This window comes from Lygodium microphyllum, chromosome 1 (genome assembly GCF_053477565.2).
Source record: "Lygodium microphyllum isolate KBCC chromosome 1, Lygodium_microphyllum_v1.1.10, whole genome shotgun sequence".
NCBI classification, from domain to species: Eukaryota; Viridiplantae; Streptophyta; class Polypodiopsida; order Schizaeales; family Lygodiaceae; genus Lygodium; species Lygodium microphyllum.
The window spans coordinates 48280962-48305962 of NC_141135.1; the positions used below are offsets into that span (position 1 = coordinate 48280962).

The 25001-nt window shown below is 41.3% G+C and overlaps 1 protein-coding gene across 1 annotated transcript in view; it reads left to right on the top strand.

Moving 5' to 3' along the window:
- The first annotated feature begins 21569 nt into the window (after positions 1–21569).
- LOC148041080 (gamma-secretase subunit) overlaps positions 21570–25001 on the top strand; it is a 30004-nt gene continuing 26572 nt past the window's right edge. The window contains exon 1 of the mRNA XM_087676634.1: positions 21570–22069. Within this exon, the coding sequence (XP_087532760.1) occupies positions 21760–22069 (310 nt within the window). The 5' untranslated portion in view covers positions 21570–21759. The remainder of the gene's footprint in view (positions 22070–25001) is intronic.

Consider the following 25001-nt stretch of genomic DNA (forward strand, 5'->3'; position numbering starts at 1 on the left):
CCTGTGGCAGGGTTATAACAGTGATACCCTTTCTGGTCTAAAGATTATCCAATAAAAACACATTTTTTTGCCTTTAGATCAAGCTTCTTTCATAGCTCATCTGGCACATGAACGTATGCAACACAGTCAAATACCTTCAAGTGTGATACATCGGCCTTCTTGCCAGTAAAGCATTCTTCAGGAGTCATCCCATGAATTGCAGCTATGGGAGTCCTATTCATAATGTAAACAACAGTATGGACAGCCTCAGACCAAAAATGTTTGGGCATATTCTTTTCAGTCACCCATTAATGCCCGTGCAACTTCTGCAATATGCATGTTTTTTCTTTCTACAACACCATTTTGCTGTGGGGTATAGCTGCAAGTAAATTGCCTCTTTATTCCATGAGTCCTCAAGAAGCCAGCAAACTCATTAGAGAGGTACTCTCCCCCTCCATCCAACCTCAAGCACTTCACTTTTAAGCATGTTTCTGTTTCAACAGTTGCCTTAAAAGATTTGAAGTGCTCAAACACATCACTCTTTTCCTTCATGAAGTATACCCATAACTTCCTTGAACAGTCATCAATAAATGTGACAAAGTATTTGCTGCCACCAAGAGATACATTCTGTGTAGGCCCCCAAACGTTTGTATGCACTACATCAAGTATTTTTCTACTCAATTCTCTATCATGCGAGAAGGGTTGCCTTGCCTGCTTACCAAATTGACATGCTTCACAAACTTTATGCATTTCTGCAACTCTAAAAGAAGGCAACCCTGTAACCAATCCTCTGGACTGCATTAATTTCAGCCTTTGCACATTTGCATGTCCAATACATTTATGCTATATTTCAATATCTGCAACTACTCCTTTTCCTTTAGCATACATAGTAGCATCCATTGCAAGAATTCTAACATCTAAAGTGAACATTCGGCTAACTCTACTTCCTTTTGCGACCAACTTGCACTTATCATTAAAGTCTTTTACAAAATAACCTTTTGCATTGAATCGGACATGCAACCCCTGTTCAGATTCAAAGAGGCAGATAGATGACAGACAGAGTGAAGCAACACGCTTCCTCTCTCACACTCTATTATTTATACCACACTCAATAGTGAAAGATACAACCTACGGTCATAAGACCATTCACACCAAAGGCACCGACTTATTTAATGTATCTAACTACTATGGCTAGACTAGCTGTGTCCAGCTCATGTCGGTCAACACACACTAAATGAGCTTGATATTCTAACACTCCCCCTCAAGCTCAAGACAGCATATGTACTCCAAGTAGCTGTCTAAAACCACAGAACTTATCTTTACCCAGAGACTTGGTAAAGATATCTGCTACCTGCTCATCAGTCCTCACATGCATAAGATCAACCTTTCCTACAAGAACCATCTCACGAATAAAGTGATAGTGTACCTCTATGTGTTTTGTCCTAGCATGGTAAACTGGATTCATGGCCAGGAGTACACTACTCAGATTATCACATAACAGTTTCACTGGAGCATCAACCTGAATATCCAAGTCAGCCATAAGCTTGAGCAGCCAAGCAATCTCACATGTTGCCAATGCAGCCCCCCTGTACTCTGCCTCAGTACTAGATAAAGCAACCGTAGGCTGCTTCTTGCTGCTCCAACTGATCATGCCGCTACCAAAGCCAAAGGCATAGCCACTCGTAGATCGTCTGTCAGTTGAGCATCCTGCCCAATCTGCATCTGTGTATCCAATCAGTATCAAGGGCTTATCTCTGACATAGAACAGCCCATAGTCTACAGTGGACTTAACATACCTCATGATGCGTCTAACTGCATCCAAGTGCGGCTTTCTCGGTTTTTGCATAAACTGGCTTATCAGCCCTACTGCATAGCTCAAGTCAGGCCTAGTGATGGTCAAGTAAATCAGACTGCCGACCATCTGCCTGTACATAGTCACATCTTCTACTTCAGCCCCAGTGTTCATGTCTAGCGTTACATTCTGGTCCAGAGGTGTATCCAGTGGTTTGCATTCAGCCATGCCATACTTCTTAAGCATTTCCATGGCATAGTGCTTCTGCATCAGCCATAAGCCATTTTCAGCTGGTACGACCTCAATACCCAAGAAATACTTCAGATCTCCCAGATCTTTCATGTCAAATTCAGATTTCAGCATCTTCATAGCATGCTGAATTCCCATGTCATCATTTCCAGTGATTATCAAGTCATCAACATATATGACCAGCACTACCAAGCCACTGTCAGTCTTCTTTGTAAACAGGCTGTGATCAGCCCTACCAACAACAAATCCAAGACTCTGCAAGTAACTGCTGATCCTAGCATGCCAGGCTCTCGGAGCCTGCTTCAGCCCATACAGTGCCTTTTTCAGCCTGCACACATAATGCTGAAAATCAGGGTGCTCATACCCTTCCGGCTGAACCATGTATACATCCTCTGTTAAATCACCATTGAGGAATGCATTCTTAACATCCATCTGCTGCAATTTCCAGCCTTTTGCAGCAGCCAAGGCAATAACAATTCGTATGGTTGCCATTTTTGCAACCGGGCTGAATGTTTCATCATAATCCAAGCCATACTGCTGAGCATATCCTTTAGCGACCAGCCTTGCTTTGTACCTTTCTACACTGCCATCAGACTTACATTTGATTTTATACACCCATTTGCAGCCAACAGGCTTTTTCCCTTCAGGCAGTGGTACCAAATCCCAAGTCTGATTTTCAGCCAAGGCTTTCATCTCTTCGTCCATAGCCATGCACCAGTTTTCATCCTTTGCAGCTTCAGCATAAGTACATGGTTCTTTGATCTCCATCACTTTTGTCATGTATGCATAATGCTTTGCAGAATAACCAGAGTACGTCAACCTGTCAACAGGGTATCTGACCCTCTGCGATCGTCTAGGCTGTGGTGCACTACTCGATTCACCTCTCTCATGAGGCGGAATGTACATGTTCTGCCTCGTGCCAGGCGTATAGACAGTCGGAATACCAAGTTCGCTGTCTAAAGTATCACTAGACTCATAGCCCGAAGTCATTCTGCCAGGTGTCATCATACCATCCTCACTAACTTTCTCTTTTCCTTTGCTGTCCAAGACATCATGTCTCCCCCTCACTGACATACCCGTGTTAGTGGACGGTGAGCTCCTCAATCTCCCTGTCCATGGGGATACTGTCTGACTGATAGGGCCTGTCATAGCAGTGCTCCGCTGCATATCAACTGTAGAGACATGAGTGGAAGACAGATCGGATAGCACTGCAACTGGTGAGACATACCAAGAGCCCAGCTCATCAAAGATGACATCCCTGCTTACCAAAGTCTCCTTGGTAGAGGGATCATAACATTTGTATGCGTTCTTCTCCTGCGAGTATCCAATGAACACACTCTTATGCGCTTTGGGATCCAGCTTTTTCCTCTTCTCATCTGGAATGTGCACATAAGCAAGACAGCCAAAGACCTTCATGTGTCTTACATCCGGCTTATAGCCATAGAGCCTCTCAAACGGTGTCATGTCATGAATGCCTGCAGTGGGAGTCCTGTTCAAAATATATGCGGCTGTCACAACAGCCTCTGCCCAATAGTAAAGCGGCATATGCTTCTCATTCATCATGGCCCTGGCAGCTTCCATTAGAACCCTGTTCTTCCTTTCAGCTACTCCGTTTTGCTGCGGAGTGTAGCTGCAGGTTAGCTGCCTACGAATGCCATTTTCAGCCAAAAAATCAGCAAATTCATTGGAGACATACTCCCCACCGCTATCAGATTTCAAGCAAGAGATGTAACACTCAAATTCCTTCTCAACCTGTGCCTTAAATTTCTGAAAAACAGCAAAGACCTCATCTTTTGTTTTCAATATGTAAAGCCAGGTATATCGACTGTAGTCATCAATGAAGGATACATAGTATCTGGAACCCCCCATAGATGCATTATGAGCTGGTCCCCAAACATCAGAGTGCACTAACTGCAGTGGTCGTGTACTCTGTCTTACATGCCTGACAAACGGCAATCGTGACTGCTTACCAAATTGGCAAGCCTCGCAGACATGACCAATATCTGAATATTGGAATCTAGGTAGCCCTATTACCAGCTGCTTCTTCTGCATGGTCTGCAGCCTCTGCAAATTGACATGCCCCACTCTCTTGTGCCAAATCTCTAAGTCCCTGATAGTGCCAGAACCCTGAGCAAACATAGCGGAATTCAGCTCTGGCAGTGTAGCATCAAGAGTGAACATTCTTCCATTTCTGTGGCCTTTCGCGATCAACTTGCATCCATTGCCAAACTCTTCAATAAAGCAGCCATGCTTATTGAAGAGAACCTGCAAGTTCTGCTCTGTCATTTGACCCACAGACAATAGGTTCTTCGTAATCGAAGGAACATGCAAAACATCATGAAGATTCTTCTTCCTGCCATCATGTACAACCAGAGGCACTTTGCCTTTATGCTCAATGCTATGCTGCGTGTCATCACCTGTGCATACATAGCCATGCTTTTCAGCCACCATATCCGTGAACCAATCACCATGAGGGGTCATGTGATTCGACGCCCCCGAGTCAATGTACCACACTACATCATCAGATGATTTTTAAGCAGCCTTATCTTTGACATATTGCATGGCAAACAGTCTATCACCAGAGTCATCTGCCTGACTGGACGTAGCATAATGTCCATGCTGCTTGCCCTTCTGATTTCCCTGCTTCTTCCAGCAATCCTTTGCAATATGCCTATACTTTCCGCAGTAGTGACAATCCTTGTCCTTATTTGGATTGTCTGACTGACGCTGCTGCTGCCATGAGCCTCTGCCATGGGAGTTCGATCTCCCCCTACCTCGAAAGTTGCCACTACCTCTTGCATTTGATGACTGCTGATTGCTATTACTATAGGATGCATTCTGCTGGCCTCCTCTGCCAGATCCATAGCCTCTACCACGGCTACCACGACCACGCTGATTCGAATAAAAAACTGCATCCTTATTCTTAGAGCTGCTTGACCCTGTAGCTAAGCCAAGCTTCACCTCTTCATGAATCAATAATGTAACCAGCTCATTAAAATCAGGCATCTCAGCCCGCATAGATACTGAAGTGTCAAAAGACTTATACTCCGGACCCAAGCCATTTAAGGTCACTGCAACCATATCCTCATCTTCTACCTGTGAGCCAACAGATGCGAGCTGATCTGCTAAGGTTTTAATCTCCGTGACATAGTCCTGTATGGATCTGTTCTTCCTCTCTATGTTGTTGAATTTTTGCTTCAGTTGTATCTTCCTGGCACTTGTAGTTGTGCCATAGTACCTGACCAATATGTTCCATGCATCTGCTGGGGATTTACAGTTCATGATCTGCATCACCATAGCATCCGATATACATAATGACAGCCAATGTAAAACTCTGCGAGCTCTTTCCGTCCAAGCTCGATGTGCTCGTCTTTGATCAGCTGTAGGATTCCTATCTGGAACTTCAGGTTCAGCCTCAACACCTGTCACTAAGTCCCAGTATCCTTTGCCTATCAGAAAGTTCTCCATGCGGAACTTCCATATTGCATAGTTGTTGCTATCAAGCTTTTCTCCCACAATCTGGGTTACATTATCAGTTCTATCAGCATTTGCCATGTTGCAGACCTTGCCTGACTACCTGCAAACCAAGATTTTCTTAACAGTTCAACTTCAGCCCGGAACTGTTTATGACAGTTTTCTGCAATTAATTGCAGTAAAAAAACCAGAGTATTTCAGCCCACTGACACCCCAAAACAACCCACAAACAAGTGGTCTCAACTGTAGATATAACTGTCAATACATAAGCTATGTGTTTGCTTCAGCTTAAGCTTATGTAACCTCACTGCCAGGGTACATACATGCAGTCTGAAAACTGTAAACTGTGAGTAACCAGCAGCAATTTCAAGTCCAAAACTGAGTGTGTCAACAAATTCAGTTTCAGGTTGCAGTCAACCAGAATTCAGCATACCAAGCTCCAAGCAGCTCCAAAATTGTAATTAGCCAGGACAGTGTAACTGCATTTACTTCAGCTTCAAAATTCAGTTTTCAATGATGCTCATTGCTTGCTTCAATTCTCCATGCATTAGCATGTATAGGCCAGTTCATATAGATGATGGAATCCCCAAGATGACCTGTATTGCTTCAGTAATGCACAGTACTTGTCATTGACTGTGTATGACAGTTTTCAGCTTGTCATTGATTTTCAGATCTGAGTATTCTGTCATTGACTGTGTATGACAGTTTTCAGCCTATCATTGATTTTCAGATCTGAGTATTCTGTCATTGACTGTGTATGACAGTTTTCAGATTTTCAGATCTAAGTATTCTGTGCAAGAGATCTCAGCTCCAAGACATTTGATCCAATGTATACATGCTTTGACACATTCTTGTGCTCCAAAGATGCTTTCTGAGTGTAGTACAAGGCTCCTGTGTGTCAGTAATGACTGAATGCATGCTGTCCATTCATGTTTATAGCAGTTCAGAAATGATTACAGGTGTGTGTCTGTCACTCCAGCTCATAACAGAGCTCCCACACAAGCATTTACTCCTTGCACACTTCAAATACCTTCAATAGTGAGCATACATGCTCTATGAACCTTGTCCAGGTGCTCCACTGAAGATTGACAGGTTGCTATTCACTCAGATCAGCAAGCGCAGATTTTCAGATACAGGTTGCTATCCATTCAGATCAGCAGGCGCAGATTTTTAGATACAGGTTGCTGTCCATTCAGGAGGCAGTCCACGATTTTCAGACACAGGTTGCAGTCCACGATTTTAGGACACAGATTTCAGGAGACAGTCCACGATTTTCAAACACAGGTTTCAGGAGGCAGTCCACGATTTTTCCTGATTCCTTACTTCCATCTCCTTTGCACTGCAAGTTGTCATGCCCATTCTCCCACAGCCTCATGGATGAAGCTCTGATACCATGTTCAGATTCAAAGAGGCAGATAGATGACAGACAGAGTGAAGCAACACGCTTCCTCTCTCACACTCTATTATTTATACCACACTCAATAGTGAAAGATACAACCTACGGTCATAAGACCATTCACACCAAAGGCACCGACTTATTTAATGTATCTAACTACTATGGCTAGACTAGCTGTGTCCAGCTCATGTCGGTCAACACACACTAAATGAGCTTGATATTCTAACAACCCCTACTTTACTATTTGGCCAACAGATACTAGATTCTTTGTAATTGATGGCACATGTAATACATCTGTCAGACTCTTTGTTTAGCCATCATACAAGGACAAGGAAACCTTTCCAATGTGTGAAATTGGGTGGCATGAATCATCACCCTTCTGCACATAACCTGGGTTTTGTAAGTCCTGCATCTCTCCAAACCATTCAACATGACTGGTCATATGATTAGATGCACTTGAATTGACATACCATACATCATCATGTGTCCCCATTCCTGTAACTACATTCATCATATGTTGCATAACAAACAGACGCTCATTTTTTTCTTCATTCTGTCATGAAGACGATGCATAGTTTCCTACTGCAATTTATCACTGCGAATATCATCCTTCTTTGCATAGCAATGGGCTGCAATATGGCTTGTTTTGCCACAATAATGGCAAACAATAGCAGAATTTCCAGAACCTCTATTCTGCCATCCACCTCTTCCTCTAGAGCTCCCCCTGCCTGTAAAGTTTCCTCTGCCTCCAGAAACCTGCATTCCACCAAACTGTTGATTGAACCTGTTTTGCTGGTTATCGCCAGCATGTCCCATACCACGGCCTCTTGAAGAGGATCTACCACGTCCCCTTCCTAAACTCGAGTAAAATGCTTGGACCTGTTCACCATTTCTTTCAGATGAATCACCCTACATATTGATCTTTTCAGTAATCATGAGAGAGATCAACTCATCAAAATCTAGAAATGGCTTCCGTACATATACTGAAGTAACAAATGATTTCCATGCCTTCTCATTGTTAAGGCCACTCAGAGTGGATGAAACCAAATCATCATCATCTGGCATTGCATCAATTGCTACTAAAGCATCTGCAATGCTCCTCACCTTCAACACATACTCATTGACAAACATTTTCCCTTTCTTCAAAGCATTCAACTCTTGCTTGAGCTGAATCTTTCGTGCCTTTGTATTTACTGAAAACATGCTCTCAAAAATTGTCCAAGCTGTAGGTGAAGTTTCTGCATTCCTGATATGTCCCAGCATAGTATTATCAATGACTGCAGATAGCCAGTACATCACCTTTTTGTCTTTCGTATTCCACTCTTTCCATGCTTTTAACTCATCTGCAGTCGGGAGGGATACCCAGCTTTGGCTCCTTTTCTTCACCTGAAACAAACTCATAAAGGCCCTTTCTAATGAGGAAGTTCGTCACGCGAAACTTCCATGAAGGGTAGTTGTTCTTGTCGAGCTTCTCAATAATGGGATTTCCACTACTCTCTACCATTATCACAAACAAGGACATAACACAGCAAGCTAGTCTTCTGCAATCTTTCACAACACGTACACAGAAATACACCAAGCAACCCTTTTCACTGATTATTCAATAGTACATGTAATCTGCAACCTGTTTGCAAATAAACCTTATGTTTGCTTCCTGCAAACACCTAAAAATTTACATATTCGCAATCTGTAACCTGCGCATCCACTTTCGGTCAATATAGCCGAAATCAAAGTGTACCCTGAAACTGTTGTCCGCAACCTTGCAGCTCTAAAACGGGGCCTGAAACGGCCTGAAACGCCCAAAATAACTACCAAGAGATTTTTACTCTGCCCGACTTCCGGTGCCTCCACAGGCACTATCCAAGAGAGAGAGTGGAAGAATGCGAGAGCTTCTTACCCGTTGCTTGCTTGCTTGAACCTTGCTTCTTCTCCTTCACTTCAGCCTTCAAAATCAGCCTCTCTTAGTGGTGTGGCTCTGATACCATGTCAAGAATCGCGTGGTGGGGGGACTTGCTTGAGCTGTTGCGTCAAACACACATTGTATACACAAAGGAAGCTCACTCAAGAACACAAGAAGAGAGATGGAGGCCAAAACGTTTTCTTGTTGGTTTCTTCTTCTTCTTCCACACACTATACAATGTACACAAAGTATAGATAAGATACAACATAAAGGAAAGAGGCCTTCTAAGTCAAATAGTGCATAACTGACAACACTAATCGACTGGCGCTATGTCTTTGCCAGTTATAGACAGCTGTAACAAACTAAATATAATAAGTGATAAGTCAGTGGCCATGTGAGTATCATAATGACCACCAACGTGCTAAGTGTAGACATGCAGACCCATCTAGCCAGGCGGTCCATCATCAATGTCCGCACGTGTTGAGCTTGCCATCTCAACACTTCCACTAGGAGACTTTTAGTTAGTAGATATGTAGGATTTTCATATGTAAATATATTTACAAGCTCTATTTGCTTATCCTCAACCACCTCTCTGATAAAGTGGCAATGGACCTCAATATGCTTGGTCTTCACATGAAATACTAGATTACGTGTCAATTAGATAGCACTAAATAGAGTTTGAATGCAAGTAGGAGTCATATATGTGATACTAAGGTCTACAACCAAGTGGCCTAACCATAGGGTCTCCTTACAAGCCTCAATGATGGCTGCAATCTACTTAGTCTTGGTAGTATATTTTTATACACTACGCATCCAAGAAACAACACCTCAAGCAAAGGTGAACATATAGCCAGAGGCAAACTTCCTACTATCCGTATATCCTATATAATGTGAACCTATGTAACCCATGACTTGAGTATCCTAGCTATCATAGCAAAGGCACAAGTCTGCAATATCCTTAAGGTATCTCACGATACCCTTCAAAGCATCCCAATGTTGCCTCTCAGATATCGCTATACAACGAGCCGCAACTCCCACTGCAAATGCTATGTCAAATCTAGTGGCTATCATAGCATACATCAAGCTACCCACTACCGATGCATGTGGAAACTCAGTCATCTCAACCCTCTCATCATTTGACTGGGAACAATGGTCTTAACTCAACTTCACATGAGAAGGTAAAAGGATATCAATTGGCTTAACACCTTGCATATGGAACTACTCAAGTACTTTACGAATATACTCGTTCTATGATACATAGAGAAGTCTCTTAAGAGTGATTGCAGTTAATGTGCATACCAAATATGTGAGAGGCATACCCCATATCCTTAATCTCTAAGCTCTTTTTGAGCTGAGTCTTCAAAGCATTTAGCTCATCATGAGCACTCCAAACAATCAACATTTCATCAACATATAGTACTAAGACAATAAGGCTAGCATCATGAGCCTTCTCCGTGCAAAGACACTGATCCATGTCACTATGGGAATAATCTTGTAAATGCATAAAGGTATAAGCCTTGTTATACCACTCCCTGGGTGGTTACTTAAGTCCATATAGACTATTTCTCAACTTGCACACTAGGTATTTATTGCCCTTTTCCACAAAGCCCTTAAGCTATTACATATAGATATCCTCGTGCGTAGGTCCCCATATAAGAAAGCTGTATGAGCATCCATATGATACAAGACTTGACTTATCTATGTTAGCAAGGCAGCCAAAACTAAGTAAACTGTATTTTCCTATTTAAAACCCTTAGCAACCAAACGTGTCTTATATAGTGGCTTAAAGTGACTATAGATGCTCTTCAACTTATACATCTACTTGCATGGCAATGCATGTTTTCCACTCGAAAATGGAACCAAATTCCACATATGATTCTTATGTAGTAAATCAAACTTAGATTACATGGCCCTCTCCTAGGAGTGACTATCATATCTACACATAGCCTCCTCATAAGTAAGGGGCTCACTAGAATCTGTTACCATGACATAATGCATAGAGTACCCATAATGATTAGGAGGACACCAAACTCTAGTAGAGCATCTCAAGATTGTCTAGGGAGCTTGTGCATCATGTGTTCTCTATCCAATATCATGATTGTGCACAATAGGTAGATCCTATGTGACTACATCATCAGTAGCTATAGGTTGTCTAATTGGGACTAGCTATATGATAATAAGAGGCTCCTCCCAAAAGGCCACCCTATGCACGTCAATCACTAGCTCCAGTTACTTATGTATTTTTTCCTCATAAAAGACAACATCATGGTTGTGGATAACCTTCTAAGCCTCTTGATCCCAAAGGTGATAAACCATCTCATCTACATTACCATATCCAAGAGAAATGCACTTGATAGACTTTGGATCCAACTTGTTGTGTTTGTCTTTGGGAATATAGTAGAATGCCTCACATCCAAAGACTTGCAAATGAACATTAAAGAGAGGTTTCCAGACCATACATCCTCTATAGCTCTACCACCAAGAGTTGTTCAAAGGGAACTATTAATCTAGTGAATGACATTAGTAATTACGTCAGCCCAAAATGTATGTGGTAAGCCTACATGACTAAGCACTCTTTCCTAAATAATCCTATTCATGTGCTCTACAACACCATTTTGGAGCAGGGTGTAAGAGACAATCAACTAATGCTTAATACCCTTCTCATCACAAAACTACTCAAAATAATATTACACATATTTACCCCCATTGTCAAATCTTAGGCATTTCAGTCTAGACATAGACTAGTTCTCAACCATTGCAAGAAAGCACTAAAAAGTACTCAAAACTTATGACTTCTACTTTATGGGATAGGCCTAGATTTTATGTGAATAATCAGCAATGAGTATAATGAAATACTTTGCACCATCCAAGGACTAACAGGGCATGGGACCACCAACATCTAGATGAACTAGAGCCAAAGGCTCACCCATGTGCATAGTACTAGATTTTTATGTGTGTCATGAGTCTACTTGCAATATAAACAATGATTGCATGAAAAAAAACATGAAAAGTATAGTTATGGGAGATACTACAAATGAGTTAGGGCTTTCATATCTTTTAGGGACATATACCCAAGACAACAATGCCAAAGAGATACATGTAAAAGATTGCCACACCCAAAACATGTGTAGTAGTGCCAAATATAAGTAAGGGATAAAGACTGTCAATCTTGGTACTTCTAACCAAAATGAGATTTCCACGAGTGATATTCTATGCAAAATCACCAAAAGAAACGTAATACCCAATATTATCTAACTATCTTGTGGAGATAAGGCTTCTAGTCAAAGTCAGCACATAGCATATGTCGTGCGACACAAATAAAGTACTAGTAGCAACTGCAAGCAAACATCCCCAAAGCTAACAATATCATAAACATGATCATCTCCCAGTCTTAGAGGACCTATAATAGGATGATGAGTATGAAAATAGACAAGAGGGGAGAGAGGTGAAGAAACTAAGAGCACACACAAAGGCATGGAGACTTGAGCACATAGAGAGATAGGGTTGATATCTTCTTCTTATTCTTCCACACAAACAACTAAGTCTACAACATAATAAAAGACTAATATGAATGTACCACAATGTATATACACGTGGTCACTAAGTTTGAACCTACTAAAGAAAGAAGAGGTGGCACAATAAATGTGCCATAACTTAGGATGGACTAGTGTAGTCAAGTTGTAGAATCACTAGCATATCCTCATGTTGGTCACCTAACATGCCAATGAATAATATGTTGCCACATCACCAGGGCATGTAGTGGATACCAGCTCATGTAGAGCTTAACATCTCAACAAAGTATAGAACCGATCACAATGTAGGGTTACATGAAAGAAAGCCCACGAATCAAGCAACCATTACTAAGAGAAAGACGATTAAGTATTAGTCAATTGGACATCGTGTGAAAAAGTAGACAAAACATACTCATTAGAACTATACTCTAATGCATTTATCTCCTTGATCTTGATAGTAGACTTTGTGATGCCATGAATATCCGAAGTCTTAGTATTATCAAGCTCTTTTCCCTTGCCTTTATCTCACCTGTCCTATCGCATTTTATGGCATTGTGGTCGGATATGACCATGTTATCCACAATAATGATATATAAGAGATGCATTGGGACCATGGGATTGATTGTGACCCTTTCTATGAGATCTAAACTTCAATCTACCCTGTTGTGCATATGTGCCATGATGGTCATTACCATATCTACCATCATTACGACATCTAACATCGAGTGCATGAGAGGTCCGGGCTGCATCAATATTCTTTATATTTACTTCCTCTATAAGAAAAGCACCCTCTATATCTTTGAGCTTAATATCATATGTAGGTGGGTTAGTACTTATGGCAGTGCAGAAAGTATCCCAAGACTGAGGGAGGGTAACAAGCAAGAATGTAGCCCTAATATTCTTCTAAGAGGTAATCCCCTGTGAAGCAAGCTAGCTAGAAATGGAATGAAATTTAAATGAGAAGGCATACCAGTGCCTCCCTTTATAAAAATATCCATGAGTTTCTTAAGCCAATACAATTGGGAAGAAGGGATTTGCTTATCATAAACATTGCATACTTTCTCCCACACCCGAGCACCACCCTCCGTCTCAATGACATTACCTGCTTTGACAAAGACAAGATAATAGTAGACTTGTATAACTCATCAAGATCACCCCAAGCCCTCTACATCATACTCTTCAAGATTTATCCCTTTAGTCTTAAATGGCCTAATTTTCTTCTTTTGAACCAACACTTTCCATATTTGGGTCATGCAATAGTTGAAGTTATTGCTATCCAACTTGTCTATGTTGAAAATGATACTATCTCTAGGAGCACTTGAAGCAAATGCCATCATGACAACAAAGCAAAGAGTAAATAGGCTACTATAATAATAGTAAATTAGCCCAAAACTAAATACAAGAGGCATTGTACAATATGATGCATGGCTACCCACAAAATAAATGCACTCAAGTGCTCAAACCAAGTGTGTCCTCTCAACAAACTAACTTAAACTAAATTTCAGCACCAATGTCCATAAAACTACAGTAAAAGAGTATCTAATTGTAGGGAAAAGACTAAAATGAAAAGCTTTCATTGCTATAGAAGTTCAAATAGTAATTGGGCAAAAAAGGCAACTAGTAGTGTACAAGAATGAGCATAAGCCAAGTACCAAATACTATTGAGGCCCAAAGATGTCAGGTATATAGATGCATCCTAACCAATAGGATAACCATATACATAAGTTGACTTTGCATAAGGGATCTCTCAAGCAATAGGAAGATCCAACAAAATGCAACCAAACTCACTACATATGAACAATGAAACTCGTGTACATAAACATAGCATGTATCCACCACTAACAACCTGTTTGATAGGAGAAAGTACTAGGGTATCAGATCAAATCTAAATTATCCCACAATCATGAATGTCTACAAAGACGAGTCCCTCATTGCTTCAAGAGTCCAAGATCTACAAATAAAATACCAAAGTATTTCCATTGGAAGCAAACCAGAATAGCCAATGAGCAAACCAAGCTCAATACATAATTGCCAAATCATATGGTAACCCAACTATACATCTGGGAGTACACCTATAGAGAACTACAAACATGTTAATCAATACCTAGGATAGAAGAACACCGTCAATGAAGTAATAACACAAAAGCCTAAACTAATCTCATGGGTATATAACAAGACCATCCACATCAGGGGCCTACCTTCATCAAGTAGATTCTACATTGACTACTACCTTAGGTCCTCTACTTTCCTAAAAGGATGTGCAAAAGCTTCTCCAAAAAACTCAATCATCACTATTAATGATAGTTCTTCATTATTAGCAACAAATGGTCCAGCATCAAGGCTTGTACTTTAATCATATCAACGCAATATTCAACCAATGTATAAATAATTTGAAAGTTGAGATCTCTATTGTGGTCAGCTTACTAAGCCGTAATAATATAGTTCATCATTATAATGCTAAAAGTTTCATTGTATGGTACTCATATATTTATTTTATAAAATGAAAAAGAAAAGAGAAAGAAATTAAACATGCATCTGTAGTCATTACAACACCTATTAGAGTTCCCACATATGGTGTTTCTCTCTCTTGCTCTCTTGCTCTATCTGCAAGATAGTTATTGCTTTACTCTTGCTTCCACTTGTGTGCTTCCACTTGGGCTCTACCTTTCATATGGTATCAAAACCAACCATTTGAGAAGCTTCTTCATCCTTTGCTTTAGTTTGAATTCAAAGCTTCAACTCGAGGTTTCATGGCATCCATTGTTTCTTCCTCTTGAGCCATGCATTGAGTCTTTCCTTCTTCTAGCTTGTTCCAACTTACTCCACGCTTGTTGGGAGATTCCCAAGGCTTAATTGAGCCTTGTTTAGTGCTTATTGAGTTGAGGAGTGGCCATTTTATCCATTTTGAGTGGATATAGAGTATGTTATAGAAGTTGTGGACAACTATGGTAACATTGTTATATTTTGACCATAACTTTTACATACGGTCTCAGATTTAAGCATTCTATAGCTAGAAATGAAGAGTGTGATGAGAGCTATAGATTTTAACACTCATAGAGTTGATTCTGTGTAGTTTTTCATTCTCTATCTCACATAGAACAAACTAGTTCTGGTTTGGATAGCAAACAATAAATTCCATAATGCATGTTTGATGCTTCAGGGATACTATTTTGGTGTCCACATGGTATGGTTATGCTTTTGGATAGCAAACAGTAAATTCCATAATGCGTGTTTGATGCTTTAGGCTTACTATTTTGGTGCCCATATGGTATGATTATGCTTTTAGGACTCATTTGAGCTTGAAATGGCTCAGATTTCACTATCATTTTAGTGTTATAATAACAAGATAGCAAGCATTTATCAGTGAAAAGCTTATGCATAATGCTCATTGATGCTTTATGGGATACTCAGTGTGTGGATGTATTGCTACTTCGTGTGTGGATGTATATTTCCTGATATGATATGGCATGCTTTTGAGCTGAGATTTGGACTTTGTTACATTGATCTTAGCTATGATTACATGCCTCGATTAGTTCAGTGGCTTATGCAATTACGGGCTTGAAGAATTTATTGGGTTTTATACTCTTGGCTTATGCTTCATGTATCTTGGATACTCAAATGTCATGTACTTGACGTTTTGAGCTTGCATTGCTCATTTGGCATTTGATTTTGTTCCAATGGGAGTTACTTGCACTACTTTGGATGTTACATAGAGCTTTGGGCTTATGCAACTGAGCTTGAGCATACTTTCATTAAGACCCTAGGACACTTACTTCATGTGCGTACTCTCTTGATATGTATTAGATGTAGCTACCCTACAATGGATTGATTTGATCACTTACTTTGGACTTGGCACTTATATCTTTCAACATATTGTCAATGATATTTATATACTTCTAGATTATATATTGATCTTTCCTTAGTGGATTATGCATTTGACAGTTCTCTTATATTTACCTTGAGATCTCCTATGTGCATAATGTCTATGGCTACCACATGTATGGTTACTAATACATTGCAATTGTGATAGCTTTCAGTGTCAATTGTTCCTAGTCTTTCTTTCTTGGTTGCTCATAGTTAGTGGTTGGCATACTACTATTGTTTATTATAGCATCCTATCATTTTAGTTTTATGCATTCTATCTCCAAGGGTAGTCTCTTGGATTTGATAGTTACTTGATTCCAATTAATGGACATCTTAGCCTTCTCGTAGTTTCTCTTGCTCAACCCTTGCTTTTGGCTGTGATTTTGGGGCTGCTTCATTGTCATTTATAGTAGCCTATTTATATTGGATTGTGCTTTCATCTCTTGCATTATGGCTGGTGGATCGAATAGCAGTGCTATCTTTAACATTGAGAAGTTGGATGGCACAAATTACAGCTATTGGAAGACACAAATCTGGTAGGTTTGAGTGTAGAAATTGCAGATTAAGTCATTGAGATATGAGGATGTAAAGCCCAAACACTTTGATATAGAGGATTGGGCTGAACTAGATGATCTATGTAAATCTATGATCATTTTGTCACTCTCTAAGGTTGTCTCAGATATGCAGACTGCATGGGAGTTATGGGATAATATTCACAATGTCTATGACAAGCAAAGCTTTACCTCTCAAATGTATTAGTTGAAGCAACTCATGGACCTTCATATGAAGGAGGGGACCTCCATATCTACCCACTTGAATGAGTTTCATTCTAGATTTGGTTGCTTTGCAAAAAATGTGCTTTGCCATGCAAGTGGGTATATAAGTTGAAGAGTACCCCAAGATGTCCCAAGCTAGCCTATAAGGCTAGATTGGTTGCTAAGGGTTTTAAGCAAGAAAATGGTGTTGACTTCGATGAAATCTTCTCTCATGTCATCAAGATGACTACCTTACGCTTGGTTTTGCCTTCGGTTGCATAGGTCGATTGGACCTCTATCAATGGATGTTAAGATAACTTTTTAATATGGAGACTTATATGATGAGATTTATATGCATCAGCCTAAAGGGCTTTGAGAAAAAAGGTAGGGAATACCTAATGTGCAAGTTGAGAAAGAGCCTTTATGTCCTTAAGTAGGCACCTAGAAAATGATACCACAAGCTCGATGATTTCATACATTCCCAGGGATATACTCGTAGTGATATGGATCCTTGTTTATACACGAAGAAGGCTTGTGATGACAGCCTTATGATTTTGGTACTCTATGTTGATGATATGTTGATTGTGTTGGGAGCACTCGTGATGAGTTGGATGCCTTTGACTCAAGAAGATCTTTGAGATGAAGTACATAGGACATGCCTCACATATTCTTCGGATGCACGTCACACACGATCGCTCTAAGGGTCTCCTTTACTTATCAAAAGAAGTACCTCCATAAGGTTATTGAGCAGTTTCATATGTAGGATGTTAAGCCTATTGGTTGTCATTTACCTTCACATGTGAAGGTTAGTCAGGCCAATTCTCTACAATCTAATTAGTAGAAGGATGAGATGGCCAAGATCCCTTATGCATCTACAGTGAACAATTTGATGTATACCATGATAGTCACTTGCCCTAATATAGCATTTATAGTGGGAGTTGTGGCATGCTATATGGCTATACCTAGCAAGCAGCATTGGGATAGTGTGAAGGGTATCATGAGGTACCTTAAGGACAATGCAGATATGTGCATATGATATGGTGGCCAAGATATAGAAGTTGTAGGATACACCGACTCTAATTATGTAGGACATATAGACAATAGGAAGTTTACCTCTGGCTATGTCTTCACCTTTGTTGGAGGCGCTATTTCTTGGATGTCTAGGGTGCAAAAATGCACAACCATATCTACTATAGAGTCAAAGTATGTTGCAGCCACTACTGAGGCTTGCAAGGAGGCTCTCTAGTTTAGGTTGTCTAATTATAGACCTTGATATTATTGATGTGGTCCCTACAGTGCATTCAGATTCTATGAGTACTATTCAATTGGCAAAGAATACAATCTTCCATGCGAAGACAAAGCACATTGAGGCGCTATCACTTCATCAAGGAAGTGGTAGAGGACAAGTCTATTGAGCTTGTCAATATCTCGATTGACGAGAATCTTGTAGATCTACTCACTAAAAGTCTCTTAGTGGAACATTTTGTCTTTCTTATAAGAAGATGATTATCATAGGATGAGATGACATCCATTCCTTATCCTATTGTACTTTATCACTTTTTTCTTATTCTCCCATCACTAGGGCTACATTCACCTTTAAGTGGGAGGTTGTTGGGGGTAAAGGAGCATGTGTCCAACCACCTGTGTATTCATTATACTATCAATATCCGCACACCTATACACTATAGGTGGTAGGTGCACATCATTGTCACTTCATTCTTTATTCTTTTAGTGGCATTTAAATAAGGGAATGCTGGTCACACATTGTGATTGTTGGAGCTCCCACATACAATGTCTCTCTTTCTTGTTCTCTTGCTCCATCCTCCATAACTTTTGCTTTGCTCTAGCTTTTGCTTATGTGCTTCCACTCAGGCTCTACCTTTCATCTACAATGTGTCTACTAAAGACACCTTTTACTCTCTTCTTCTCCCTGCCTCTTTGCAAGCCATTTCAATTAGAGTAGTGCATTGATTTTTTATTTGTATATTTTAAACTACCCCTCTTTGCCTTTCTCACGAGAGAGAGAGAGAGAGAGAGAGAGAGAGAGAGAGAGAGAGAGAGAGAGAGAGAGAGAGAGAGAGAGAGAGAGAGTGTGTGTGTGTGTGTGTGTGTGTGTGTGTTTAGTGGATGCAAGTGTTGTAACAATGGTTAGCTCTGTTAGCTTGCCTATGTTAGTCTTGTTGGGTCTGCCATCTCTTGGTTGTGAGTTTTTGTCCAATCTGATGAAGACATAGGAGCTTTGGTAGTTTAGGTGCATTTTTTTAATTTGTTGACTTCCTGTGTGCATTCCTAGGCTAGTTTCTTCTTTCCACAGTCTACTTACACCTATTAGACATTTCATTGTCATCTTGGATTTTTTTTAAGGGTCTCCCCTTTTTTTTGGTATTTTTCTTCAATGACCAACATTAAATGTTTATTGATCAGATTTTTGGCACCTATTGGTGTAGGTCAGTCAAATTGAGCATTTATGGCAGTTTATAGCCAGCCCCTTCACTTGGCAGATACACAGACTCTTCAGTCTTCAATCTTCCCTTTGTAGGTACACACTCCGACTCCGTGCTTGGTGCCACCATCATCATCAACATGATTTGGTGTCCTCATTAACACTTTAGGCTATGTGTTGGGACTGATCAACCCATCATCATTGTATCAACATTCTTCTTTAGTGAGTTTAGTATCTTTCTTCATCTTCTCCTCTCTCTCTCTCTCTCTCTCTCTCTCTCTCTCTCTCTCTCTCTCTCTCTCTCTCTCTCTCTCTCTCTCTCTCTCTCTCTCTCTCTTTCTTGTTTCTCTTCTATTACGCACTCTCACATGGTATCATTAGCTAAGTGAGGACACAATCTAGAGAATTGTTGTAGAAGAGCAAGTTTTCATCATAGAGGAACATCCCAAATCTTCACAACATAGATTTTTAGCCTACATTTGTTGCACTCTGTGCTCATTCAAGTGGTCTAGTCGATCTTCCTGACAGTCAGGCAACAGTCTCAAAGACCTAAGTGACAACATCTAGGCATCAAGTGATATCTATTTTTGTGTTTTGCAGAAAACACAAATTTGCATTTTACACCATATCCTGGTGCAGGCGACAACATCTTGGTGCAATGTCAACTTCTTGGTCATAGGTAAGAGCTTCCTAGTGGCAAGCAATAGCTTTTCCTTGATAGATAACTCATTTATAGTCCTTGTAGACTGCCTTATCTCTTGTGCAATGTCTCCATCTAAACATAGCTTTCTGGGTGATTGCAAGATTAAATATGTCTTACTAGTTCACGACCTTTGATGACACAAAGGAGCTTCTTTCTAGACACTCTTCTAAGTGGAGATGCAATTGTCACGATTATAGTCGGTGAGAGGAGTCCCCATTTGCACTTGTCCCCCTTCTATTCATTTGTAATAGAAGGCTCTGTCTGAAGTGAAGATGTCGTCCTTGATATCCTTGGTGCAAGTGCCTATCTTACCTTCATTACCCAAAGAAGACAAACTTGATGGTTTGAACTATTCATTGTGGTCATGTAAGGTGGAGTGAATACTCAACACCTTCAATCTTTGGGCTCTTGTCTCAAATTCCATTCCTTGTTCTAAGGAAGATCCAAAAAATGGGACTTCTATGGATCGAGAAGCCTTGTGGGATTGGCTCAACTCTCAATCCCAATCCTTTTGCTTGATGAGTTTGCAAGATTCTGTCCTTGTGCATGTTTGTAGGATGAAGACCGTGGTGGAAGTGCGGAAGAAGCTTATGTATTTGTACCAACACAAGATGTTTACCCACAAGATTTCTATTGAGAAGAAGTTGCGGATGCTTAGTCTTAATGATTCCTCCTCGATGAAGGAGCACATCACAAAGATGGAGGACATGAGAGGTGAGCTTGCCTCTCTTGGTTGGATGATATCCAATAAAGACATGGCTTAGATCCTTCTAACTTAGTTGCCATCTCCTTTGTTCTATGTCTTCTACACTACCCTTATCACATCAAGGACTTGCAAGACACTCTTATGGAAGGAGCTTTCACTGCTTGTCTTATGGAAGTTAGAATTTCCTTGAGGTCATGGCCTTGATTTCAAGGAAACGAACGAGGGATAGGGAGAATATTAGTAGACCTACACTAAGAACACATATTGGTAGATGTGCATCAAGAACCTTATACCAATGATGACCATGTGAGAAATAGACCCCGTAGTGTAGAGAGAGAGAGAGAGAGAGAGAGAGAGAGAGAAAGATAGGTTACTCTCTAGGAGGGGGAGGATGGTACTATCGATGCTGAGGGAGAGGATACAATAGCCTGCTATCAAGATGCATGCTTGTTCAAGTCATTTGCTTCTTGCCTAGCATGCCTTTGAGAGAGAGAGAGAGAGAGAGACATTAAAAAAATAAAGTCATATTTTCCTCTTTGGAATCTTGGGATGTCTATCACGTGGGATTATGTTCAGTTTGGCAATTGGTTTGGAATTTTCAAAAATAAGAGAGAGAGAGAGAGAGATAGAATATAGATAGCAAAGAGAGTATAGATATGGGCCTCTAAATCTCTAGTTTTTATAACTAAGAGAGTATGGACATTGGCTTCTAAATCTCTAGTTTTATTATTTGGTAATTTGGTATAGTCTTTTTTAAAAAATGCGATTGGTTTATTAAGGTACCAAGACCCCCGCATCCTAAGGCGAAGTACGACCGAACCGTCTTTAAGAATGGAACTCGGTCTGACAGCGCATACACTTTGCTTGCGTAAACCAGCTTCCCGTTCAGGTCACTGGCAATTCATGCATTCTTCCCAACAAGGCTCTGATCTTCTGAAATACGACCGATAAAAAGGAAAGGCCACTGCGACTATCAGAATAGAGACATGGAGGTGGTGGAAGACGACAGAGAGGTGTTGCTGACGGTGGAGGGGCCGTCCTCGCCATATTCGCCATCTCCCCCTGCGATACACACAGCGTCACCACCTCGTCCCACCACACCACCACCACCGCCATTAGCGCACTGGCCTACCGTCGATGGTCCCCTCGGCCTGCAGCTGGACGCTGCCCTAACGCAAGCCCGCAACTTCTTCTATGCCGGGTTCTTCCTGCTCCCCTGGCTCTGGTTCGTCAATTGCTTCTACTTCTGGCCTGTTCTTCGCCATCGCCAGTCGGCTGATCCTGTCCTCAGAACATGTGCGTGCTTACTTCCCTGTCGTACACAGTCTTTTATACACATTGACACAAATAACTGGTGCGATTAATTAGCCTTCAATCTTGACAGCACAATCATGGCTAGTCTTATTGAGATATTTTTGAATCGATTTCTTGCAAGAACATTCTTACGTATTACCTGTACTGATGCTTTTTATAGAACACAGTGAGGATCCTCATTAGATGCAGATCAGTTTATGTGAGGGAAAAATGAGGATGCCATGACGAATGATCAAAATACAGCAGTAATGATCGAACATTGTCGGGAAAAGGGTAAGAAACTGCAAAATTCAGGTAGATCAGCTGACAAGAAACGCAAGTGGGTTGTCACTGACTGCAGAGCCTGCAAGATGCGGGGTGAAAACTTGTTGCCTATGTGAAGGATTATATTAACAGGTGCTGTTTAGGATCATCTGCTGCAAACAGTACTAGATGTTGACGTCTGATGCTGAAGGATGACGACAGGGCTGAAGAGATGGACAACTGGTTGGGATGAGTGATGACGGCAGATTATTTGATGACTCCTGACAGAAAAGCTACGGTAAAGACCCTCATGTTGATTTCTTGTTGGATGCATGTACGGCCTGGGGCTGGCTGCTCATCACAAAGCTGGAACTCAGTTGAAGATTGACAAAAAATAAGGTAGAAAAGATGTCACCTGCTGCTGCCAACACAAAAAATTGCAGTCCTCTGCCTTGGACTCCATGTACACTGACATGTGTCATGAATGCGCTGGAGTGGTTTTCAGATGTACTGGGGAGTGGGAGTGCTCCCACCAATTGTGCAGGTCTGCAAATGGCTGAAAACACAGCTTCCTGCCGCCTGAGACAGTGCAGACTGCAGCACTTTCACATACAGGTTGCACACACTGTCATTGGAAGCTCTAATGGGGAAGATGAAAGCTGTGCTCTAATACCATGGTTCATGATGGAAACAGAGGTGCAATGAGGATGAGGCATATGGCATATGAATGCAGAGAAAGGGAAAAAATAGAGTAGGGCCAAGGTAATGGACCCCAAGCATGCAAAATGATTGGAATGGGACAATGTACAAATGGGAGTGAGTACCTAATACAGGCGTAGCCAAGAAAGTGGTTGCTGTAAGAATGAGTGATGAAACTGGCAGACCTACCATAAATGGCTGAAATTGGAAATGCCTAACTAAAATGTGGGCAGCACCCAATGTTGTGGATACCTGTGCTAGATATGGAAGTTGGACACATCAAAACTAAACATGTCACTGAGATCTTGGTAGGTCTTAGGGATATTCTTGAGTTCAATGCATTGTCTTTTTGGGATGGGACCTTTGTGTATAAAAATCTACAAGAAGATAATCATTGCCATTGTGATTGTATAGGACCTAGGGTGGTCTGTTTTTAGTGCCCTTTGTCCAATGTCTTGGTCTCTTTAGGGCAGGACCTTTTGGGGGATACAAGGATGGTTTAAAAAAAAAAGAGACAAGAACCAAGCTTGTCAATGCCTCTTGGTTCCCATTTTGGGCTTGAGAGGGGACCTTAAGCTATCTAAGATTCAGTGCAAATTCATCCCAGTATTGGCCAATTTCTTCAGCTCTCATATGATCCTGTGCTAGCTTGCCTATTTAAATATGTCAATCTGTCATCTCCTGGTTGTGAGCTCCTGTCAGAGTCTGGCAGGAGACAAAGGAACTCTGTCAGTTCATTTCAGCATTTGTGTGTGTTTGCGTTTTCTTCTCAGGTGCAGGTAGCCCATTTTAGGGGGTTATCTGCAGGTCGGCCAGATTTAGGGCCAGTCAGCCAGTTTTGGCTGGCCGCCAGCAGGTTGGCCAGATTTGGGGGTGGGGGCTATATATTACAGCCCCCCCAGTAACTCACATGCACCCTCTTCTGCAGATTTCAGCACTCTCATCTCCCGTTCTTCTCCAACATTGGTGCTGCCATTCATTTCAGCCTGATCTGGTGCCTTCACTGACACTCTGGGCTGCACGCAGGGATTGATCAGTCCACATCATTGTATTCAGCATTCATTTCAATCAGTGCAGTTTTTTTTCTTTCATTTCTCCTCTCTCTCTTTCTATGTGTATGTGTGTTCGTGTTCCTTCTTCCGTTGCACACTCTCACATGGTATCATCTCCTACTTGAGAGCACGGAGGAGAGATTTTTTACAAAGGAGGACACTAGCCATCAACCCCCAACCTTCCACCATCAAACGCAGCTGAGGCAGCCATATCCAGACACTCCCACCTTGTGTTTTGCTGAGGCGGCATCATCTAGAGGAGATGACCACATTAGACATTGCGTTTGGCTGTAGGCGGCATCCTCAGGAGGAGATGACCTTATCTGAAATTGTGTTTGGCTGTAGGCGGCATCTCCTAGGCCAAGGTAGGAGCATCTGTGGTGGTTGGTGACAGTTTTTGTGCCGTCGGCACATTCTCTTTCTGTCTTGTGTTGCCGATTGCTTGGTGATTGCAGATTCGGAAGATGTCTTACTAGTTCTTAGGCTTCAATGACTCAGAGGAGGAGCTCCTTTCTCGACACTCCTTTGTGAGCGGCGACGTTTGTGAGCGGCGACGTTAATATCAGGAGTTTTGTGATCGATGATGGGAGGAGTCTCCTCGAATCTAGCCTTGTTCTGTCCATGTATCTTAGAAGGTTTCATCTATAGCGAAGGTTCCGTTGGAAAAGCCTCCATTGCATGTTTGTATGCCTTCTTTGATTCCCTCTATTCAGGTGCCTATACTCCCTTCTTTACCCAAGGAAGACAAATTGGATGGTTCCAACTATTCATTATGGTCTTGTAAGGTGGAGTATATTCTTGATACCTTCGACCTATGTGAGCTTGTTTTTTCCACTGATTGCTCGTCGTCTCGAGGAGGACCTTGATGATGGGGTCTCCATGGATTGTGTAACCTTATGGGATCAACTTAACTCTCGAGT